This window comes from Condylostylus longicornis, unplaced genomic scaffold (assembly GCF_029603195.1).
Source record: "Condylostylus longicornis isolate FDR11 unplaced genomic scaffold, ASM2960319v2 ptg000040l, whole genome shotgun sequence".
Classification (NCBI taxonomy): domain Eukaryota; kingdom Metazoa; phylum Arthropoda; class Insecta; order Diptera; family Dolichopodidae; genus Condylostylus; species Condylostylus longicornis.
The window spans coordinates 1,847,242-1,873,672 of record NW_026578009.1 but is presented as its reverse complement, the minus strand read 5'-3'; the positions used below and the strand labels follow the sequence as shown (position 1 = coordinate 1,873,672).

General features: G+C 22.3%; 1 protein-coding gene across 4 annotated transcripts in view; it reads left to right on the top strand.

Annotated features, from left to right (window-relative positions):
- LOC129609863 (acetylcholinesterase-like) overlaps nt 1-19,932 on the top strand; it is a 171,165-nt gene extending 151,233 nt beyond the window's left edge. For 3 of the 4 annotated variants that reach the window (XM_055522015.1, XM_055522014.1, XM_055522013.1), the window contains 10 exons: nt 12,974-13,175; nt 14,887-15,261; nt 15,378-15,951; nt 16,664-16,795; nt 17,277-17,474; nt 17,555-17,885; nt 18,168-18,334; nt 18,702-18,911; nt 19,035-19,207; nt 19,625-19,932. In XM_055522015.1, coding sequence (XP_055377990.1) covers nt 13,163-13,175; nt 14,887-15,261; nt 15,378-15,951; nt 16,664-16,795; nt 17,277-17,474; nt 17,555-17,885; nt 18,168-18,334; nt 18,702-18,911; nt 19,035-19,207; nt 19,625-19,770 — 2,319 coding nt within the window. In that variant the 5' untranslated portion in view covers nt 12,974-13,162 and the 3' untranslated portion in view covers nt 19,771-19,932. The remainder of the gene's footprint in view (nt 1-12,973; nt 13,176-14,886; nt 15,262-15,377; nt 15,952-16,663; nt 16,796-17,276; nt 17,475-17,554; nt 17,886-18,167; nt 18,335-18,701; nt 18,912-19,034; nt 19,208-19,624) is intronic. The other variant, XM_055522016.1, reaches the window with a different exon arrangement.
- The last annotated feature ends 6,499 nt before the right edge of the window (nt 19,933-26,431 follow it).

Below are 26,431 nucleotides of genomic sequence, written 5' to 3'. Positions count from 1 at the left end.
GCGATTATAGCCCAAAAGATTTAAAAACCAAATAAACTTACATTAAAAGTCATTGTCAAATTATTTTACTGCCCCAACTTCTCACTGTCTTTAGATATTCTCGATCTATTTCGTACTATTATTATGTAATGATATTCAGTAATAATGTCTAATTTCATAGTCTTACACATACAATAATACTGTTTATGTAGACCTTAAATATCTATATACATATATATTACTTTTATATAAAAATCCTGAAACGTTTAATAGGAATTTTAAAAAAGAATTCACTCTAAATATTGAAACAATAAAATTCTCTTACTATTTTGTAAATCTGTGTCTTTAACTTATATAAAGTCATCAAATCAATAGCAATGCAATGTTTATGTTTATGTTGTTTAACAATATACAAATATATTTATATAGCAATATAATATACGCAAACATGCATATAACGTCAATGTAACTTTGGATAAATACATGGTACAAACTTAACATAGTAGTATAATAAGCCTTTTTTAAACATATTCCATTGAAGAAAATCAAAAATGGTTTATTCTTCAATAAAACACAGAAATTTTAACAAATTTAAATATATTTGTAAAATACTTCGAATAATAATATTTTTTAATCTCTTTAAATTTGAAGACATTATTGTTTAGAGACGAATTATTTTGTATTAATTTATATTGATTAAACATTTCCGAGATTTGAATCATCCGAAATTTGAAACTGATATATCTTTTGAATTAGAAATGATACTGTAACAATTGTTGGGATATAATAAATTATAATTTATAATATTAAGTATTATAAATCCATTAATCCATTATTTTAAACAAAATATATTTCTCAAATTATACTTTTGAATATTTTGAGTATACATACTTTTTATATTCTTTATACATACTCGTACTTCTATGACGGTACAAATAAATAAAACAATTTTGAATCCAATTACCAAATCTATCTTGTTATCGAATAATAACCCAAATATAAAATTTCTACAGTATATGGTTTACTACTTTATTTCACATTTCATTTCAGAGAATCGAACCTAAAATTAAATGAAAATTGTGAATGAGTGTATATAATGTAATATATTCGGATATTTACAATACAACTTGTATCAATATAACAAAATAGTCTAAAAACTTCTTACATTATCAGATCTACATTGATTTTTTTGTATTATTCAAATTTTGTATTCAAATTTAATTCAATTTAAAACTTATAGCTTTAGGATTCAAGTTCTATTGATTATTCACATCGAACAAATTTGACCTATATTAGTCATACTAAAATTGCAATCATATATAAATGAAATTTTAGTTCTTCAAACAATAATTACTTATTCTCCATAATTCTAAATATTGTGTGATTTTCGAAGATTTTTCCAATTTTGACTGGAACATCTGGATAAGCTCGACACTCTGCTACGAATTTTATCACATCAAGTGATAAAAAGAAATTCATTTTTTAAAAGGATATTATGTAACTTTCTTTTGAAAATATTTTCTTTTATCTTACATTTTTTTTTTTTGTAAAAAAAACTCGAAAATTACAATTATATTTTATCGTTTATAATGTCATTCGTCTTGAAATTAGTGAAGTAATAAGTAAGTATGGGTTTGTTGTGATGCAAAGCAATACTAAATTTTATAAAAATTTAATATCATATATAATAGAATATAATTTGTCTACTTGATTAAGAAACATGATAGAATCTTCAAAATTTTCCCAAATATTTATAGAAAGAACACACAACTCAATTACATAATATAAATACAAAACAATCTTTAAAAAAACATATATTTTACATAATTCGTGAATTTAATAGGATGTAAAACAAAAAAGGGTTTTAATTTAATTTTATGTCGAAATGTGGAAGGTGTCTATAATATAATTTTAAATTCAATATCACTTTTATAACTGTAAAATTCACTATACAATCTAACAAATGTGGTGCAATTTTATAAATAAAAGTGCGTGAATTTTTAATTCATATAGGTAAAAACTTTACTATTGACTTCATAAATTGTGAATTTACAACATATTATTGAAAATAGGTTTAAAACTTCACTATCTATAACATAAGATAAATTAAACTCACTTTATTTCTGCAAGATTTTCTTTTCGATAGCCGAACTAAAACAAGAAAGAATGATCTGACGAATTTAATATAATTTTCAAGGAAAAATAAATTTTTCGACGAAATTGACATATTGCGAAAATTTTAGTTAAAAAATTTTCTCTATACGGAGCGGATCTTATTTAAAACTCTAAGGAACAAAACGAAAGACTTACTTCAAATTAGACTTGCGGCTTATTTTATTTTTTTTTTGGAAATGATTATTGTAGCGAACATTGAGTAAGGAATTTGAAAAAAAAATATGGTTAATCGAAAATGGATCCAGGTCAATAATAGATCAAGAATTAATTGCTTTATTTTAATTTCATGTATTTAAAATATGTTACATACGTATTATATCTGAGAGTAAAGTAATGTAACGCAAATTAGATTATTTACAAATTTTTTTTTCCTCTTCTTCAGTTTTCATTCCATTTATTCTCTTTTGTGTTTCTTTTTTTTTTTTTACAACTTTTATCATCCAGGCAATTCTCTAGATTTATTTACCAAAAATCGCATAAATTTTTGAATTTCTTTTATTATTTCATTTTATATCCCTACATACATTCATACAGACAATTTATATACATACATAGAATTTGTATTCTTTCATTTTGTATTTTTTGATGTTTTTCAGATTTCAAAATGGAAACCAAAAAGAAAAAAACATGTAGTTTTTTTTTTTGCTTTGTAATCCTTAGAAAACTGACTTTGTATATCCTTTGAACTTTTTGTTTTGTTAATAAAAAGGATTCCCCATTTTTTTTTTCTTTCTTCATATTATTTGTTTTGTTTTTGGTCTTGTATTTGTTCTTAAATTTTCCATTCTTTTTTTTTCCTTTTTGTTTGTTTTATATTGTTATTATTTCTTTAAATTTAAATTTAAGTGCCAGTTCAATAACGTGATATTTTTATGTGAAAATAAAAAAAAAATTATGTTTTATTTATGAGTATTGTCAAAGTTATGCAGTATAAATTTGCAGTCGAATAAAAAGCTTTCAAAAAAAAAATGTTGAATTAAAGAAATGAACTAAAATTGGTTAAAATAAAATTTTGATACGAGACGATAATAAAATCACAATTCACTTTAAATTCAAAAAAAAATTCCACTTTAAATTATTATGAGACGAAAAAATCTTAACAAATGTTGAAACTTTCAATTTCATAAAATTTTAAAATTAAAATAACTTTTTGCAATTTAAAGTCAAGTCAAGGTTCCTTCTTTGGAATTTTTGTAATTGTAATTGTAAGTGATCATTTAATCATGATTTTCAAAAAATATTTTAGTCGAAAACGAATCCAGCCAGATAATAAAAAATTATTCAAAAAATTTAATATAATAATGTATGGGAATATATGAGCATGAAATATATTCTACTAATTCTTAATAATATTGTCGATAAACAATAATTCTATAATACAATAATAACAAAAGTCTCATGAATTCGAATAGTTCAAAAGGTTTTCAAATAAAAAAAAAATACGAAAAACTTTTTCTCATTGAAATTTAAGAAAAATAAAAAGTTGGGCAAAACCAATGGTTTTCAAAAAAGCATTTTTCCCTTCAACACGTGTAAATACTGCTTCTTAAGCAATCTAGTACATTATTTAAATTGATTTCATAATATTATAACAAATTATGTATTAAACTATTGCATACATTTGGGATGAACTAAAGAGAAAAATTTAAAAAAGCATTAACATAATGGTTGAATTCGACTGTTAAGTAAGTAAATTAAGAAAATAAATTATTTAGTTTTTAATGGGACGATATTTATCGTTAGTGTTCTGCATTATTGTAAAAATTTGGAAAAGATTACAGTTCCGAAAATTCAAATTTTACAAATTTCGGAGGAGATTAGGAATGGATCGAATTAAAATAATTTTCTTCTAGTAAAATGAACTATTTATTAGTATCAAAAAGGTGTTAAAAAATGCAGACTCCTGTAGCTAATCATATCTAGAATCATATCTAGAATAACAATATATTACATAGTTTGTGGTTTCGTTACAATAAATAGTCAAACAATGGCATTTTTAGGATTTTGAGGAACTACAAGTTTTCCCGTGGGGGAGAATTCGGTAAAAAGTTTCTATTGTAAATCTATTTATATAAAAATTGTTATGTAGAAATTTTCTAAACGGACACACGGACAAACGGACGGATGGTGTAAAAAAATTCTAAAAATATTAAACTTTAATGTTTATGACAAGAATTTTATATAACAACAAGTAGTTACAAAATCATACTTAATTACATTTATTAAGGAAACTTATAAGTAATCTATAATATATATATATATATATATATATATATATATATATATAAATATACTAGTAAATAAAAGGAACAAATACTTACTAATAAAAATTTTCGCTCATTAATTACTTACTTAATTATATGAAAAATTATTTGTACTAATAATAACATACCTTAATCAAGTAGTTCTCATTCTTCCTAAACGCTGGCCAACATTTCTTATAAAAGTCAAGTTGATAACTTTTTCTATCAACAGTATATCTATGTTATGACATCCAATTCTAAATGTAACTTCATATATATTCACTCTTGTTGAATTTTAATATATGAATATATACATACACATATACATAATATAAAATAACCATTAATCATCATCCATTAACCAATAAATTGAATACCAAAAAAGAAGTGACTGAAAATATCATTGAATTTTACTTAGTAACTAGTTGCCTTATGGTTCTAAACTGATCAAAAGATATTCGCCTGACTAATGATCTTCGTATAAAATATTTATGTTACATTATTACTTTCACATCTTTGGATTATTTGCAAAGTAATATTGTTTTTCTGTTGTTATTTTATTACCGTAAATAGAAAATATTTCAAATTTTATTTATTTATTTTAAGAGATCACTAAATGAAGTTTATTTTTTAAAAATATCAAAATTCTATAATAAATATTCCATAATTCTATAATTCTATATATATATATACATATATTTAAAATTAAAATTTAAAAATGGATAATTTTCACGTTTATAATAAAGTCAATATTAAATAATATGCAAAATTAAAAATAAATTTCAAATTGACAAATGAAAAAATAATAATAATAATTAAATTAATTGTGTCAAACATTTATAAACCTTGAGTTGCCAGCAATCTCATATATATATTCTGACTATAATAACAATAAATAAATTCAAAAACAAAAGTTAAAATGTAATCCTACAATTTTAATAAATTTTTTAATAATAAAAAATGAATTTAATTTTAATTATAATTATTCACGTTGCAAAAAAAAAATACATAGATTTCTGTTTTGTTTAATAATATAAACTATGTATTTTTGAAATATTTTCAAAAGAAAGTCACCTTCAAAGGATAATAGCATATACATATACATACTGATGTACATACAATGACAATTATTTTATGAAGAAAATTAAAAAAATATCGGGTGACAAAGAGACCAAAAATTTAAAAATATATAATTAAAAGCTTAAATTTACCTCAGGTTACTAAGAAAAATGAGAGAAAAAAAAAATAATAATATATTTTTTAATTATGTCAAATGTACAAGGATTTCTTTCAAGAATACAATTTTTTTTTTGTTCATTTTCATTATTTTCCCTATATTTTTTTTTCCATTTGTATAAAATTTCTGTGATTTTTTTTTTTGTTTCAAATTTTATTTATAACACTTCAATTTTAAAAATGCACATACACATTATATACATATACGAAAACGTATACATTTACTCTTCAGGCCGTCTTCTGAGAACAACTTTTTATTTTTTTTTATATACATACATATACATACATACTAGATTCAACTTAATGATATTTCAACAGAAAACAAAAAAAAAAGAAAAACAAGGATTACTCTGAAACAAGGTGAAAAATTAAAAATCAATATTAAATTATGATCTCTGTAAGCATATAACACTGCGCAATTATACTAATATATGTACGTTTATTTATTCTATAAAATTACAGTTGAACGTAAATAAAAATTAAATTAGTAAGTGAATAATTAAATTTTTTCTATTAAAAAAATCTCATATACATGGGCCGTATAACAACTTTATGAATGTAAATATTGGCATTTCAATATATTATGTAAGTCAATATATTTTCCATTCATATACTCGCAAAAACATATCGAAAAATTAAATTCATTGAAAAATTTAACTGAATTTTAATGAAATTAGTTTTGATTTTTACAGAATGTTAATTTAACATTCTAATCCTGTATCTCGCTTTTTCATCTCACATTTTATTTATTTTCAAATTAAAATTCGCAATTTTTCTAATAGATATTGCATTTTCCAATAAGATCATTCATCTTTACAACTGGATGTTTGCGTTTTTTTTCTCTAATTACCTTCAAAAACCAAAAGAATAAATTTTGTATACATTTTAGAAAAAAAAAACGAGATAAACAATTTGGAATAATTCTTCTCACTCGAAAATAACATTATTCGCAAACATATGATAGTTACTCATCTTCTCCCTTAGCAAGTAAAGTAACGAGATACACAATCAGACTCTAATTCTACAATTTTTAAATCAAATAATAAAGCCTACAAGATTATAAAGACCTCTACAAAATTATAAATGTGACTCTTTTATTGTAATTAAATATTCATTTAAAACAAATTTATGTTTAGCACATTATAAATAAATTAAATAAATCCAATAAAAAATTTAAAATTAATAATAAATCAATATTTAAATTTTTCCTTCTATTTTTATGTTTACTTAATTTGAAAAGGCTAAAATAGGGCAAATAAAATAAACAAAATTTTTATAATGATATTATTTAAATAAAATATTGTTTCAAGCTTTGTTCTACAAACAATTTTCTTCGTCAATTATTTCGTAAATTAAAAATTTCATTAATAATTCTGCTCTTTCTAAAAATTAAAAAAAAAAAAATACAAAAAATGTCCATGTCCTAATTTTATTAAATTTAAATATAAATAATAATATTTTATTTTGTTAATTCTGAAAATAAATATTTAAAAATATGCAAAAACATTAATTGTATATGCGCCTTTATAAATAATATTTGTATATAATATATTGGGGTATGAAATACATAAAAAAAAACTAAATTCAAGGTTCAATAAATCTATGTTAAGAGGGAAAAAATGTATATATAATTTTTTGAAAAAAAAATCCTTATTATTCATTATCTTTTATAAAAATTTATCAATAAGTATTAAAACTCCCTCATTATCTTATAATATAATTAAATATATTTACCTGACAATGCATTTATATATTTACATATGTATACTTAAAATATATACATATACACATTACCTGTACATCCTTTACATACTGTATGAAAATTGAAAGGTTAAGTACTATAAATTTCTCTCTTATTAATTGAATTTCTCTCTTGTTAATATATTATGAATGGCTCTGTTAAATCGCATGATAATCTCTTAACCTGAATTCGTAATTTTTTAAATATCAAATATTAAATTTATGATAAGAGAGTTTTGTTAATATGATCGAAAGATCAAAAGATAATATGATCAAAGCGATAACAAATGTATTGTCAGAGAGCTGCTTAAAAGTTCAAAATCGAATTTTAAATAACTCATCACTTATAACTAAAGTTTTATGTAGAAAGGAAAGCTAAAAATTTTTTATCAATGTATCTCAAAGTTTAACTCCGAACTAATTGATAAACTTTAAACTTAATTTATATGACTTTTCAGCTTAAAGACTTTTTCCTCTAAAGCTTTATCCGAAGTCTTTCATAAGTGCATTTATAGATCTGTTGAAAGGAATTTCAATTTTAAGTAATAACTCTTATTTTTAAATTATAATAGTTGTTAAGAGCAGAAAATAACCCAGACATTATTAATTTGATTAAGAGAGCAATTGAAAAGAGTATTTCCCATAAATTTGTGATATATATATAGCTTTCTATTTTTATAACAAAATATATAACAAAATTCGTAAGTTGTTTTTAACTCATGTATAAAAGTTTTTTCCCACACAAAAATACATTTTACTATAATAGTTTTATATTTTCAAAAAAAAAATACTAAAATAAATACTACATGTTATTTATTGACATATTACTCGTCTATATTTAGAGCTAATTTTTTCGTATTACATCTTTCATTCAGGTGCGATAATTCGGCAATGTCATGAAAACGAAAATTTGTGATTAATTACTGTGTCCGAATCAATGACAATTTCTTTCAAAAACAGAAAGATGATTATTATTTGTGAAATCTAAGATTATTCAACATTACGCACGGTATAAAGACAATATATGTAAGTTATCGGGTAAATTATTGTGGGGGAATATGTGCTATTTTAAAAACCTTGGATTTGATAGACTACATTTTACTCTTTTTAATTTACTCTTGTTCTATTTTTATCTTTAGCAGTTTAAATAAATTAACTCAATGAAATATTTTCTATGGCAATTATACACAATATTCAAATCTAAGTAAATAATCTGATTTTACTTTAAAAATATTTGTTACCCTTTAATATTATTTTTTATCATGAAGCCGCTTAATTAAAATAAAGTTTTATTTTAATAAAAAAATTTCTAATTGTTGTTTTTTTTTTTCCGAAGAAAAAAAGAAAAGCCTTCCCACAATATTTTAAAAGCACAACGAATATAGAAAAACTGAGATAAAGTATAAAATTTTAAACTTCTTGAAAATTAAGTTAGCATCGAAATAAACTTTTTTCATAAATTTTTTTCTTCTCTTCTTTCCTATTCATTACTTAGCTTGTTTTCAACATCAGTAAATGATTAAGAGGGTACAAAAAAAAAATTCACCATTTTCACCATTTTTAAGTGACCATCTAAAATTTTACTTTTCCTGCTTGATCGTCATTCTTTGTCTAATTTCTCTTTTTTGTTTGAGTCCTTCAATTTCATGGTTTCGACGAAGTTGTATTATTTTTTTTTTTCATTTTAATTTTTTTTTTTTGGTATAAAGACTTTTATAAAAGAGGACATTTAATTTTCATTATATGAGAAGACTCGTTCGTTAAAGTAGACAAAAAAAAATTAAAGAGGATTTAAACTTCTTTCTTTTTAAAAATTTTACGATCCTTGTAATTGCTAAAAAAAAAAAGAAAAAATTTTGTTGTTTGTAGTATTTTTACTTTAATATTCTTTATATTCAAACGTGTATATATTAAGGTTCGTTCTACGTTAAAAAATTTAGTTATTTTAAAGAAAATAATAATTATCTATTATATACTTCCATAAATCTGGGAGAGTTGTTATAGCACACCTTCTCTATGCTTTTGGAATACTTTGTTTGCAAACTGTTTGTTACCTAAACAACGACATAATTTTTTTTTTAATTTAATATCATTCTTTGCATATACGTATGAAACGCCATCTTTAAAACAACACTTATTTGCTTAGAAGGCATAAGTTCATGATTTCTGAGTTATCTTAGAAAAAAAAATATCTACCAACTTTCTACAAAAAATCACTACGAACATAAGCGAACATCACTACGATAAAATGATCCATGAAATTCACAGTCCTCTTATGTTTTTATCTTTAAATTTTATGTATTGCTAATTTTAAATATTATTCAAAATAAATTTTTGTCAAGATTATAGACACTATTAAATGCTTTATTTTGTTAAAATAATTTTTTTATCTATAATATTATTTAAAATTAAGAAAATTGCAAATTACAAATACAAAAAAAAAAGTATAATTTAAATTTTTTTATATTTATAATTTTTGTAATAAATTTATTCTTATTTTCATCCAAAAAGTATGCAATAAATAGAAGTACACGTTAATGTACTTCTATGAAACATTGTAACACGTAAATAAAAGGTCGTAAAAAGATAAATAAAGGAGCCTAATCGTGTATCTCGCCTTTTCATCTCACATTTTATTTACTTTCAAATCAGAATTTTCCATTTTTCTAATGGATATTTCATTTTTCCAATAAGATTACTGATTTTTTTCAATTGGATTTTTTCATTTTTTTCTCAAATTAATTATTGACTGAACGTTTTATCCTTGAATAACAAAGTCAATAAATTTAAAAAAGATACGCAATATCGAATAATTCCTTTCACTCGAAAATTACATTAGTTACTCACTTTCTTCTCACTTCGCGAGTAAAATAACGAGATACAAGATTAGGCCCAAAATATCGTGCTTTTGCTCAAGTAAAAAATTTATTTTAATTATTGAAGAAAAATTAATTTCTAGCACAAAGTATGTATTCATTGTATACGAAAAATAGCACATTTGGTAATTGCATACTATCAAAATGCACAAATTTTTATTGAACCTTTTAAAACTATTTCAATGAAATAACTAAATAAGTTCGAAACAATTTTATTACAAATAATCTACATTGTTAGGTCTGCATAATTTCTTTGGGCTTTTGTAATATTGACTTTGGTAATTAAATTTGGTATATAACTGACAAAATTGTAAATTACACTCACATATTATTCACGTGTTTATACACATATAAAAGCACGATGAAGTAAGAATTTTATCTCCGATAGTGCGTTTATATTGTACTAGTTTATAAAATTAATGGGTTAAAAAGTTGAATATTAATTGCATTACATTTACTTTGTTTATTACAAGTATTAAACAGCGTATGATTAATCTGAAACTGCAACTTTTAATTTTCTCTTACACTATCTAAAATACTTCTCATATAAATGTGTATCTATGTATATTATGTATTACACTCTAATTGATATTCAAAATGAACTAAAATTGAAAAAAAGGTTAATATTATAACTTCAAAGTGCATTTTTTAGCAAAAAAAAAGAAAACAAAGTGTTGGAATTAAATCTGCCACATCACTTATTTTTTTCCCTGTTTAATTTATGCCTCGCACACATAAAAATATCTTCACATACATAGTGTAATACATATAAAGTGTTAAAAAAGGCTATGGTGACATATCGAGCTTTTCTAAAGTTAGACAGTATTTGTTTGCTCTTATCAAACAAATAATGAAAATTAACATTTGACAAAAATGACTGACGCAAATGCATATAAAAAATGCAAAAAAAAAATTTATTTCACTTTTTTACCGACCGCATTGTGTATACAATAAGGTAGGTTCTGTGATGGCAACAAATTTTGCATATCGAGTTTTCGGTAAGAACGCACTTCGCCATGGTGGGGAAGTGTAAATAAACTATTTTTAGCAACCTGCCCGTCTGTCTGTCGAACTGTCGGTCTGTCGGTCTATCTATCTGTGTTTTTACGCGTGTATCTCAATTTCGGCTGAACCGATTTTCATGAAATTTTAAATGTGAGTTTTTTTCGACAATGCCACGGATTGATAAACTTTTGGGCCTCGTAATTGGTCAGGCCTTGGAAACTGGACTTTTTTGCATCTTCAATCATTTTGTAGAAAATATTTAATAGATTTGCTTGAAGTTTCATTTATAAGCTTCATTCGACCGTGAGAGAAGCCTCTTAACTTTTAGAAGAAATCAGGTGTCAGGAACTGGACGTTTATTACGGGACTACTGCCAATATGAATTTTTTCGTATATAAAGAGAAATAATCAACCGATTTCCTTGAAATTTAATATTTAAATTCGAGCTGTTAAAGTGTCCTTAAAATTGTAAAGAAGAGAAGTGTTTAAAACGCATTTTCATAATGTTCAGGAATACTTTTACTAATCTAGACAATATACATTGTAATCGGTTATGTGATGACCACATCAGAACTTTTTCTATAATGAAATGCTACCATTAAAAATCCTCCAATTGAATTGAAATTTTTATTTCTAAATTTAATTTAATTGAGAAAAACTATTTGCTTAGTAATTATATTGAAAAAAAATCGTTTTATTCTTTCGCATTTTTTAAAAATTATTTACTTAAAATTATATTTACATATATACATATGTATATATGTAACTTGTAAACGTAAAAATAAATAATTTAAAAAAAAGGCAAACAAGAATTTTAATTTTATTTAATAAAAACGTAAGTGTTAATTTAATGTAATGTGTTAAAGTAAATATATATATATATGTAAATGAATGTAGAATACTTTTTACAACTAGTTCATTAACCACTTTGAAATATCAAATTAATTTTGCAATTTCATTTTGTAGACATACCTAAATTATTCAGAATTTAGTGTTCAAAAAAAATAATTTATAATATTTCAATTATAACATTGTATTATGAAATTAGATATATGCAAATTAAATATATTACATGCATCCAATGTAATAAAAATGTATAACTTTATGAACATATATAATTTTATGCAAAACTAATACATGTGGTATAACAGTGCACCACGATCACGTATAAGAATCTATTGTGCTCACTCTCTAAATGCTGGGCATGTCATACAGCACCCGCGCGATAGCCTATCTCCTGATAAACTCAAGCACTATGTGTGGCTCAGAAGATTGCAACACCACCGCCGTGAGAGCAGAACCCCCCAGTATTTCGCTACTCTTAACAGCGACAGCATCACACTCTCCCAGAAGGTATACTGATATCTAGTTATTCTCTCCGTAGCCACTTAAGGTGCCCCCTTTGAAGTCTGCAATAGCCCGACAAGACCTCAGTGACGATTTTCGCCTGATTCTTGCCAAAACTAATATATATTTTAGTCAAAATATATAATATAATCAAAATTGAATACACGACATTTAATAAATTTCAATTTCAAAAACATTTTATCTGAAACTAATCAAATCAAATAATTAAATTTTAATAAAAAATAGTTACGTAAAATATGGACGTGATAATTTCATTTTCAAAACATTACTTAAAAATTTTTAATTAAAAATAATATTTAATTTATTAATATTTTATTTAAATCTTATAATTTATTTTATTTTATATTTCAGAATAAAATTTGACTAATAATTCCCCCGAGCAAAACAAATTTCAATTTCAAATCAAAATTTTACAACAGAAACATCAAAAAAACAAACAAACAAATTGTCATATAATCAGAAGTAACATCGAAACTGCTAGTAGGGAGTTTTTACTTCAAATTTTAGGAAATATAATATGAAGCTAAAAGTCATTGGTAAATGTTGACATTCGGTAAGTTGTATAATATGTTTATATATATATGAATAATAATTTATATTGATTAGGCATTTTAGAAATTATTTTATAAATATATGCATCCACATACATACATATGAAAAACTAATTTTTATTTTAATTAAAATATTTTTGTATAAATTTTACTTTTCAAAACTATAAGTGAAGGAAATTTCGATTTCTAATAGTTGACAATATTCCTGCCTAAAAATGTTTCTTGAACAAAAAGAGTTTTTTTTGAATGAATATTTAACCCAAATAAAAAATCAAAGTCCCACTTGAAATGTTTTGGTTCCGATAAAATGGTGTGTCGATCTAATTGGATATAACTTCTGGGCTGGGCCGAACGATATTATTCATAAAATCCACCTTTCTGCCCCCGTTAGGTTATACCACGTTACTTGTTCGCCTTGAATTTGTATTTCTTAATAATTTGTAATACTAAATAGTTTTTGATTAAATAAAATATTATTAAAAAAATAAATATAATAATATTTTTCTAAATTTTGTCAATTATTTTTAAAACAACTCATTCAAAATTTATCTAAAATAGAATCAATGAACAATAAAGTATTCATATATGAAAACTAAAATATAATCCTGTAAAAACATCGAGCAACTACATTTTACGTTTTTAATAAATTCACATTAATTTGCTTACAAATAATATACAAATTTACGAACAATAAATAATTAATAAAATAATCTATGATATTATTATTCCTGCTTCTTTCCAAAAATCTATAATAAACGTAATAACGTATAATCATTTCAATATTATATACATATGTATGTACATACAGAGTGATTAAGTCTCGAAACAAGCAAAGGTGATAAGATACATCCAGACGAGCACAAAATACCTAACGACATTTTGCTTTTCTCGTAACTCAAGAGAAGTTATCTGAATCAAGCGAAGTTAATGTTATATTAAAATGAAGGTCGGGATGCTAAATTAAAATGAAAGTTGGGAATTCCCTGTATATGTATATGCATAATATATTTGCATATTACAAGATATTAGTATAAATTTAAATGAAAATTCATATTTATATAATTTTCGTAAATACCTGATAAAATTTAAATAAATGTATATACACTTACATATTGGGTACATATTACAAAAGTGACCTAGATTTGGCTATAGAATATTTGTTTTTAATTTAAAATTTTCATTAAAATCTAAATTAAATATTTTAATAAAAATTGTGAATCAGTTTAATCCGCAGTGCAATGACGACACGTTATAAAAGTATACTTATATTACAATCTGGTGTGTGTTTACCTAGAATTATACATATAATAACAAAATAATAGCTACATTTGTAGATAGATAATTCCAAATTGTGTATTTATACGAAAAATACTCCCCAATCAGATTATAGAATGCCTCCAGATGAACAAAACACACCTAGTGGCATTTTTCTTTTTGGACTCTCCTTCTCGAGTTATGAGACCTAAAATTTGAAATTTCTGACAATTATTTCAGTTTTACATTTTTATTTATAACCCGGGAAATATGTAAGTAAATTTTGTATAGTCACTTTAAAGTTCATAAAATTCTTCTTGCCAAAAGCAAAATTCTTAACATAACTTGGATTTAATTAGCTCGAATCTCAAACATACATATATGTAAATAATATTCAATATTCAAATTTATATAAAATTCTATACATTGAAAAACTTACCAATATTTTAATTATTTTAGATTTCTCCACCATGGAGATAAACAGAGCTTTGGGCTATTCATATCGCCCATGCAACGTTGGTCACCTGTTAATATGCACATTAGGTATATTTGGTACTGTTGGACGCCTTATAGATGCAAGACATCATGACGTATCATCGGCAGCGGCGGTAGCTGCTGCGGCTGCAGCAGCTGCAGCAGCAGATAGTTCAATGTTAATTGGGCCACATGAACATCAACGTGATAGTGAAATTGAAAAACACTACAATTCATTAGGGCAACAAAAATACTCGTCACAGTCATCCGTATCGTCAGCATCATCATCATCGTCATTATCATCGTTGTCATCCCCTTCATCATCACTATCATCGTCATCAGGTATCGCAAAGGATGATGGTAAGCATTAGCAAGCCGAATAAGCAATTATCTTTATGCACACCTTATTAGTTTTGAGCACTGGTTAACATAATTAATGTTGAGAAAAGGTGTATGTAAAAATAATTGTTTTGCAGATGCATTTTTTACACCATATTTAGGCCATGGTGAAATTGTTCGTGTAGTTGATCCCGAATTAGGTACATTGGAAAAATCAGCTGATCATCAGCATGAGCATGAGATATTACATCAAACACAGATTTCACATCAAAGAAGAAGAGGTTTAAGTCGACGTGAATCAAATAATGAATTTGAAGAGAATCCACTATTAATACAAACAGATAAAGGTAAAATAATGGGTACAACATTAGTAGCTCCAACAGGTAAAAAAGTAGACGCATGGTTGGGTATACCGTATGCTCAACCACCTCTTGGTCCATTAAGGTTTCGACATCCAAGGCCAATTGAAAAGTGGTCAGGTATATTGAATGCAACTTCACCACCAAATACATGTGTTCAAATTGTGGATACTGTTTTTGGTGATTTTCCTGGAGCAACAATGTGGAATCCTAATACACAATTATCAGAAGATTGTCTTTATATAAATGTTGTAGTGCCTAGACCTAGGCAAAAAAATTTACCAATTATGCTATGGATATTTGGTGGTGGTTTTTATTCTGGAACGGCGACATTAGATGTTTATGATCACAGGTATAACATTAAATGTAAATTGAATTTTTGTAGTAAGAAATATGAAAATTTCGAAAATTTTTTTAATATTTTATAATAATTTTAATATTGCATTAGTTTTTTTTTTAAAGTAAGATAAAAAACACTAATATGGAGCAACGACAAAAGAGAAAAAAATATTGAGACACTTTGAAGGAAATATTCAAAAATTGAAAATTGTACGTCAACTTAATTACTAGTTTGAATTAAAAATGCAAAATATTTATTAAAAATGCATAAAATAAGGGGCTGCAATTATTATGTCATTTTTTTTTTAAAGGTGATGTTGTTCATATTGCCTTAGTAAATGGTGTAATTTGAAGCAAAATTTTTATACATACGTGCACTTACTTTTAATACTTAATTACTTATTTTTTAATAGTGAATTTTTCATTAGAACTGAGAAATTAATAAATTAAAATTCACATTTATGAATTATACTTTACTATGTGTCCAAAGGAATTTTCATATTTTATACTTAAATTACAGTCTCTGATGAACAATTTTTACAAACATTTTTCAATTGAAGCTCATAGTAAAAAGCTCATTTTAAAACATTCGTATTTAAAATAGATGAATTGATAGTAATAAGCGTGTTATCATTTAACCAGAGATTGTAAAACTACTATGATTCTGTTTCATTTTTAACATAAAAATTTTTCTATACATATATAATTTTATACTATGAATGTAGAACTTTAGCAGCAGAAGAAAATGTTATTGTAGTTTCAATGCAATACCGCGTTGCATCATTAGGTTTTCTTTATTTAGGCGAACCTAACGCACCAGGCAATGCCGGCCTATTTGACCAAAATTTAGCTTTAAAGTAAGTTTTATCAGAAGGATATTAAATTGAAAATTAATTACCACCATTGTAATAGTGACACCTCGTAACCCACAATACTAGTGTTAAAAACAAAAAAAAAAATATATTTTATTATTTAGTTTTCCGACTACATTTTTAGAAAAACGCAAAAAAAAGATTATTTTGGAAAAATTTAAAAAATTTAAATGTGTGTCACTGTTGCAATAATTTTTGAAATGTGCATATATACACTGTAAAAACTGGAACAAATAACTAAGAAATGCACATCACATTTTTAGTGGAATAACAAAATAAATTTCGCACGATTTACTATAAGAACAGTTTTTTTTACGAAGGATAAATTTGCGAGAGCATGTATTTAGATTCCTTAAATTATTATAGTAATTTTACATTAAAATTTTTTGCAGTGTATATATATATCTTTACTATATCGGTACATACATAAATATAACATAATTTTTTTAAAATAAAATATAAATAGATGGGTGCAAACAAATATTCATCATTTCGGTGGTGATCCTAGTCGTGTTACTTTATTTGGTGAAAGTGCAGGGGCGGTTTCAGTTTCAATGCATTTGCTTTCCGCTATGTCACACGATCTATTTCAGAGAGCTATATTAGAGAGTGGCTCACCAACAGCACCTTGGGCCCTTGTTTCACGTGAAGAAGCAATTTTAAGGTATACAGAAAAATCAACTTTTTTCTTTACATATATTGTGTGTCTTATAATGTCATATTAATAAATATAAATTTTTTTAGAGCTTTACGATTAGCAGAAGCAGTGCAATGTCCTCATAGTAAAGAAAATTTGTCGGAAGTGGTTGAATGCCTAAGAGAAAAAGATGCAAAAACTCTCGTTGACAATGAATGGGGAACATTAGGAATATGTGAATTTCCATTTGTTCCTGTTGTTGATGGTGCTTTTATTGATGAAACCCCACAAAAAGCTTTAGCTCATGGCCGTTATAAAAAAACTGATATATTGACTGGAAGTAATTCTGAAGAAGGTTATTATTTTATCATTTATTATTTAACTGAATTACTTCGCAAGGAAGAAGATGTTACTGTCACTCGTGAAGAATTCTTACAGGTATTGATTATTTTTAAAACATAGGTAAAGGCTTTTTTTAATATAATTTTTTTTAAAATTAACTTTTGAAAAACAAATCAAGCAATCCAACATTTAATTCACGTCAATAATTATTTAACATATGTACATAAATTTTCTTGCTTTTATTTAAAATTAAAACAAAAAATAAATAAATTTAATAAGTTTTAAGAATCGAATTATTGTGCAATCACTGAAACTAGAAGAGTTGCACGTAACCTCCAAAAAATAAACATCTAACATTATCAATTTTCCACATTACAGGCTGTCAAGGAATTAAATCCATATGTGAATGCACCAGCACGTCAGGCTATAATATTTGAATACACAGATTGGGATGACCCAAATAACGTTCATACAAATCGTGATGCATTAGATAAAATGGTAGGAGATTATCATTTTACTTGCAATGTAAATGAATTTGCTCACAGGTAAGTGACTAAACCCAAGTCATGTACACCAAAACCCAGTGACAAAAGTGTATTAACTCTCAACACTCAGTTCCGGCAAAACTGTTGTTCTCCGAAGTGCTTTAGATTATAATTTCCAATTAATTTATATAATAAACTGAGTGAATTCTAGACCTGCTTTACAGCACTTTTATACAACCGATATAAATTTTTTAAATGTTTTAGTGGTTTTGCAATCAGACAAATCGTATATTTTCAGTTAATATATTTTTGTTTTAAGGATGCGAATAAGAAATTCAGTAACTTATCCTTAAATATAAAAAATATATAATGTGCATTTAATATAACAACAAATTAAGTTTGAAATTTTTTATTTAATTCGATTTAGATATGCCAAGGATGGTAATAACGTTTATATGTACTTGTACACACACCGGAGTCGATCCAACCCTTGGCCACGATGGACAGGTGTAATGCACGGCGATGAAATTAATTATGTGTTTGGTGAACCATTAAATTCAAAATACTCATACACAGAAGAGGAAAAAACATTCTCCAGAAGAATAATGCGCTATTGGAGTAATTTCGCGAAACATGGGTAAATCTAGTATTCTAATATAATATATATCTTATTTTTAAAATTTATGTATAAATAAATTTTTGAAGAAAAAAGTAATTCTTTGAACTACTGATTCTTATTATTATTATTATTATCTTAAAGTGATCCAAATGCTGGGTCAATTGATAGTAATGATCCTGAATGGCCAAAACATACTGCCGAAACTAGGGAATTTTTAGAATTGGGATTAAATACATCGCATGTAGGTAAGGGGCCAAGATTAAGACAATGTGCATTCTGGAAAGAATATTTACCGCAATTGATAACTGCAACAAGTAAGTTAAAATTTTTATAATCATTGAAAGTAACCGCATAAATTTCAAATTTAACCGCATAAATTTCAAATAGGCTATGAATTATTTATTTTCTTATTCTAAAAATTGTATTTGAAGTCCTAAAGTAAGAGTTTTAAGAAAAAGGTCTATATTTTAAAATATTTTGAAGTGAAATTTTTTAATGATAAAACAAAAAGTCGAAATTGTTTAATTTCCAAGTCTGAGTGATTTGCTTTAAAAAGTAGGAAAATTAAATTTAAATATTGTTAAAATTTGCGATTTAAAACATTGTTATATAGCACAAAAACCCTTACAAAAATTATTATTAGTTGCTAAATTAAAAATAAAAATATTACTAAATTAAATATTTAATTATTTTATTTATTCATTTACCGTTTTTTTCTTTTAAATTTTTAGAACAACAAACACCAGCCCCAACAACGCCAACAAAATGTGTTAACTCAGGAAATATGTCTTTTAAAAATGATAACAAGTATTTAGTAAAAATTTTAATTTTAGGACTGCTTTTAATAGTCTCAATTAATAATCCGCAAATTAACTAATAATAATTAATAAAATAATTAAAAAGAATAAATACTACTTTAAATTAAAATACATTATTGATAAATCTAGAAAAATAAATAAGAGTATAATAGAAAAAAAAAAAAACAAAATACACACACACACACAACATATAGAAGATTTTTAATATTAGTCAAGTAAAGATGTAGTAAGTATATAAAATAAATATATGATATATATATATATATATATATATATATATATACATATGAATTATATATACATTCATATGTATATATATATAAATATATATATATATATGTACATACATAAATATATATATATATATATATATATTTATGTACATATGCATGAATATAAATATTCATATACATATATACCCATATACATGCATATATGTATTGCATGTTTGAATTTATGTATTCATATGTGAATTCATATACATATAATAAAAGTATATTTTAAATTTTTTGAAAAATGATATTATATAAGGTAATAGGCTCGCAAACAACAAAAAAAAAAGATATAAAAAAAAATTTAAAACATCTCTATTAATTAATTGTTTAATTAATAATATTAATAACATATAAAAACAAAATATTAATAAATATAGTACTAATAAATTTAATTTAAAAAAAATTAATATAAAATTAATTCTTAATTTAATAAAACAAAAATTAATTAATAAAAACTAAAAAAATAATAATAAAAATGAAACCAATCCTCAAAGCTCATCAAAAATTAAAATGAGAATATTATGAATATAATATATATATATATATAAAATATTTAAAAAAAAATGCGACTGCTGTAGACATTAAAAGTATTTAATATTAATATCAGAATTAATTTTTTTTTAATTCTGATGAATCTATAAAAATTTTAATAAAAAAAAAACAAACAAGAAAAATATAAAAATAAATTAATCTATATTAATTTATGCATAAAATATATGTATATATATGCATGTATATATACCAGATATATTTATGCGTAAATATATGTATATACACATATGTAATAGTATATATGTATATATATGTTTAATTATTAAGATAAATTAATATTTTTCTTTCTATATAAGTTTTTTTGTTTAATATACTTATAATATTTTTAATTATTATTTTTTTAATTATTAATTAATAAAGAATTAATAATATTTATACAATAAAACAAAATAATTTTTTATATGATATCGAAAATTGAATTTAATACAAAACTCACAAACACAAATAATTTTCCAAAAGTTTTTTATGCAAGCATAATTTTTATAAAATTTTATATATACCTATACCTGCAATATTGTTTTGTTTAATAATTAAAATTAATCTACTATTATCACATTTAAATGCAACTTAAAAATTGTAATACATAATATATAAGCAATCAAATTTTAATATACTAATCGATTTATAGTTAGCAATTTTTATTTAATTCAATTAAAAACATTAACCATAACTATTTTTAATAAATTTTTAGGTAACCATAATAACACTCTCATATAATTAAAAGGAGCTCAAACTAAAGATGAGGATATATTGATATATATCGAAAACAAATATTCGAATAATGTTATTAATCTATAATAATGATTTACCATTAGCTCAATATTTTTTTATTTAACTGCCTAAAAATAACAGTATCCAAAATTTATAAAAAATACAAATTTTTTGATTTCTAATTATTTCTACGGCGCCTAACCTTCAAATATATGCTAACAAATAATAATTAAATATCGATAAAAAAAATATCGTATATCAATTCCTTATTCAAAATAAAATTATATAATTTGAATTAAATACAAATATACGTGTATATATACTTTACAGTATTATTCATACAAAAATTCATTGCATTATGAACTTGAAAGTCAAATTCTTAAAAAATTTTTAAACTTATTAAAAGAACCCCTTTGAATATTGAACAATCAGCTTAATTTAGTGATTACTCCCCTATACAATTAAAATGAAATTCGCCCATATCTTTATTATTTTTATTATTATTTTGTACTAAATTCAATTTACGATATCTTTTAAAAAAAATATAATAATTATATAATAATCACTAAATAATAGCAATCTTAAATGAATCAAATCGAAAAATATATAAAAAAAAAACCAAGTAAATTAATATGTTTATCACATAAAACAAAAGGAAAAATAAAGAAAAAAAATATTAAAATCAATTAATTAAAATTGTTAAAATAAATATTTAATAACAAAAAAGAGAAAAAAAAATACAAAAAAAAATTAATATTAAATTAAATAAATAAAAATCGCTTTTCTACAATTTCTACATTTTAATAAATGAAACTATATATTAAAAAAAAAAAAAACAATTTAGCGCATATTCATTAAAAAAATTTAAAATATGAAGAGAAAAAAAAATTTAAAATATTGTATAAATTTTTACAGATTAATATAAAAACGAAAATTTCAAGTGAAAATTAAATTTATTTATGAAATTAAAAGAAATATATAAAATTCTAAATACCTTAATTTGAAAATACTGATTGATAATTAAAAACAAAAAATAATTAAATTACAATAATAAAAATGTATTATAAAAATTTTAGATATTTAAGAGGAATTGTTACATTTAATTAATCTAAAAATAACGCAAATATATAAAAATTTAAAAAATAAATCAAAACATTTTTAGTTTATGCATATTATTTCTTATTTGTCTTAATGTTAAATTTTTAATTTTTCAATTTAAATTTTTGTTTATAATAATTTTTTTTTTATAAAATTTATTTAACATATTTTTTACAAATTTCATACATTTACTAATATTCAACTAATCTTAATTTTAACTTTTTTATAACAATATTTTCTTATTTATATTTAGCAATGAGATTCAAGATATTTTTTATTGTTTCATCTATTTGTACAAAATTATTATTGTTTTTATACACAAAACATATAAAAATCACTGATAATATTCTATCTATTCTTTTCTTTTGTTTTCGTAACCCTATAGCTTCACTCCTTAATGTGTATATTTGCAATTTTGTTTTTCTTTGTTTTTTAAATAATTTCAGTATCAATAATTATGCCATATAACAAACCAATACATGACACAAATTTTTTGGCTAGATGAATACATTCCTTTGAATAAAATTCGTTTATTTTCTTAAGATCTAAAATCAAATTATAGCAAACACATTTTTTGGCTAGATGGGTACGTTCCTTTGAATAAAGTTCATTTAATTTCTTAAAATCTAAAATCAAATCAGAAATAAATAAATTATATACAGAGGTGTAAAAGATATGAAAAAAAATTTGTATAAAATTTTTGAGGCATGCAAAACTAGTAGCATGCTAAATTTTTTTTAAAATACAATTTTCTATATGTTTAAGAAAAAAAAAGCGAAAACCTTTAAAGCTTATTACTTATAAGAGTAAATTATAGCAAAGTTTACTATGAAAGTATTGATTTACCATGTACATCCAATAATACTTATTTGTGAAAATATATTACACCACATCTTTAGTATGTATAACTTTTGAGAATGAGTATCATGATGTTAGCTCCTCTTACTCTTAATAAAATGTAATACTATCCGTTAGCTCCTAAATCGTCAGTATATAAATTCACACATACATTAATATAAAATGTTGAATACATTTATCACATAATCCGGAATACAATATTTATTTACAAAATCTAAAATTAATTTGTTCTAATTATTATTAATTGATTTATTTTCTTTTAAAAAATATATATATTTTTTTTGGTTATTTCTATATTAGTAAGCATTGATCATTATACACTATTTAACTTAATAGTAAAAATATTCTTTATATAAATAAATAAATATATAACAAATTCAATTATATAAAATATAAAAACAAAAATGTATAAGTAAAACAAAATTATAAATTTTTAAAAATTCAACAAAATATATTATAACTTATACATACCTAACAAAAAAAAAAAAAAACAAGAAAAAAATAAGAATAAAAATTAATACGCGCTCTAATTTCCTTTTTTTTTTACTTTAAATAAGCTTTAGCTAAATTAAAATAAAAAAAAATACTATGTATGAAAAAAATTTAATTATATTTTTAAAATAATTTTATATTTTTTTATTAAGTTATTTCTGTTTTAAATTTTATTAGTCAAAGACGCCTAAAATTTATATAAAAAAAAAGAGAATATTATAAATAAATAAAATTCAAATATCAAATAAGTTTATATTTAAAATTAATATTTAAAAATAAATTCAAATAAATTTGTATGTAGCTATATGAACATCATTTATAATATAATAAATTAGTAAAATTAATTTGGAAGAAAAAAAAAATTACTTAAGTAAAAATGAAAAAGTTTCAAAAAAGCCTAAAATTAAGTATACACATAGAAAATAGAAAAAACAAACACTAGAAAAAAAAATCTTTTGTAAAATATATATATATAAAATATATATTACCTAACAAATATAATAAATATAAAGAAAAAAATAATTAAAAATAAAATTAATAATTTTAAAAGGAAGCACATTTTTCTCTTAAAACAAAATAAACTCTTTACTTTTAAACTATTCAAATATACTCGTGTAATTTATATTATACTTCTACAATACATAAATATTCTGTAAAAAAACAGCAACAACAAATGTTATATGAATTTTATCTTTACAATTTACTATAATTTTAATTTTCGTACATTACAAAAAAAATAAATATTTTTTTTTTATATAATTTTACAAATTAAAATATTTTAAACACAAACTAAAATTGTTTTAAAAAAAAAAAATTTACATTTTATAATACACACACTTTTTGTTAAATTTCAAAAAATCTTCTGTCATTTAAATTATAGATTAATTTTTGAATTTAAATATTTTTAAAATTCAATGCATCTACAATTACTAAAAATTTTTTAAATAATAAAAAAATTTGTTTGAATAAACACAAATAATTCTCTATTTAAAAAAATAAATACATAAAAATATTTTAATTATATCAGTTTAAAAAAAAAAAAAAACAAATAAATTTTACTACAATTTTTAATTACTCAAGAGTACAAATTATTTTAAACATTAAGATTTTAAACAATTTTTATTTTATTATTAATACTATAGGTATTTACTTTAGTAATACACCAATTAAAACCAAAAAAAAAAAAATTGTAAAACTCTAAAATCATAACTACATAATAAAATATAATAAGTTGCATAATTAAATTATAATCATCATTTATGCAAATTTAAAAGCTTATTATAAGTATTAATAATTTTTTCTTTAATTCAAATTTTGCTAAATATTTAAAATAAATAAAAATCTTGTTCAAAAAGCACTACATAATTACATATAATATTAATAAATATGTATATAACAAAAATATATACAAGAAAAATTTTAAATCAAATATTTTTATTTTATTTTTTAATATTAATTTATATTTATTTAATATATTTATTCAATATTTAAAGAACATCTTTAATAAGCACAATGCTTATTAAAATACGAAATACAAAACCGAATACTTGAGTTTTAAATAAAAAACCTTTTTTTTTCAAAAATTAAATGATTGCTAAAATTCCCATTCAAAAAATTTTTTTTTGGTTTGTTTTTCCTATAGTAACTCATTTCGACACAAATTTTTAATTTTAAAATTTTGGAATATATTTATTCAAACAAATTTTATTAATTAGCATCTTATGTTCATAAAACAAAAATAAATTTAAAGTAAGTAAATTTGATCCTATTTTACTTAATGAATTTTTAATTTTATTTATCATTTACTAAATAGCATAACTTATATTATTAAAAACACAACATACAAAATTATAATATTTATATGCATTGTAAATTTTAATATATTTTATAAAATTACATATATTTGAGAGTTTCATCTTTTTAAATACATAATATAATAATAATTAATATTTCTGAAAATTTATTATAAAATTTAATAATTTTTACACATGAATAAAAATATTATTCTATCTTAAATATGTACACAAATTTACACTATTATATACAAAAGAACCTATAAAACATAATAAAAGACAATTTTTAAACTAAAAGAGAAAAAATAAATAATATATATATATATATATATATATATATATATATATATATATGTATATTAGTATATAATATATATATATATATATTATATGCATAATATATAATATTTATATATTTATATATAACATATATTATGTAAAATTATTATCATAAAATATGAAAATATTATATAATATGTATATATCTATATATATATATATATATATATATATATAGATTTACAAACTTTTCATACATGTATTAAAACAAAAATATTTAGATTCTTCATAACAACAACAAGAATAACGGTAACAAAATGAAACTACAAATTTATATTTTACAATACATACATGCATAAATTAAAACTTAAACTCTAAAACTCACACAAAAAAGTAAATATTATTAATCTTAAAATAAAAAATTTATTAATTATAACAACAAAAACAACAACGGTATATAAATTTTACTTTAAAAATACACAATTTTCTTAATTAAAATAAAAAATTAAACAAAAAAAAAAAAAGCACATACAATATAATTATATATAGTATATTATGTACTTACAATATGTACAAATGGTATAATATACATATTATATATAAATATATATAAATAATATAAATAATAATAATATAAATGATATAAATGATTATTAAAATCA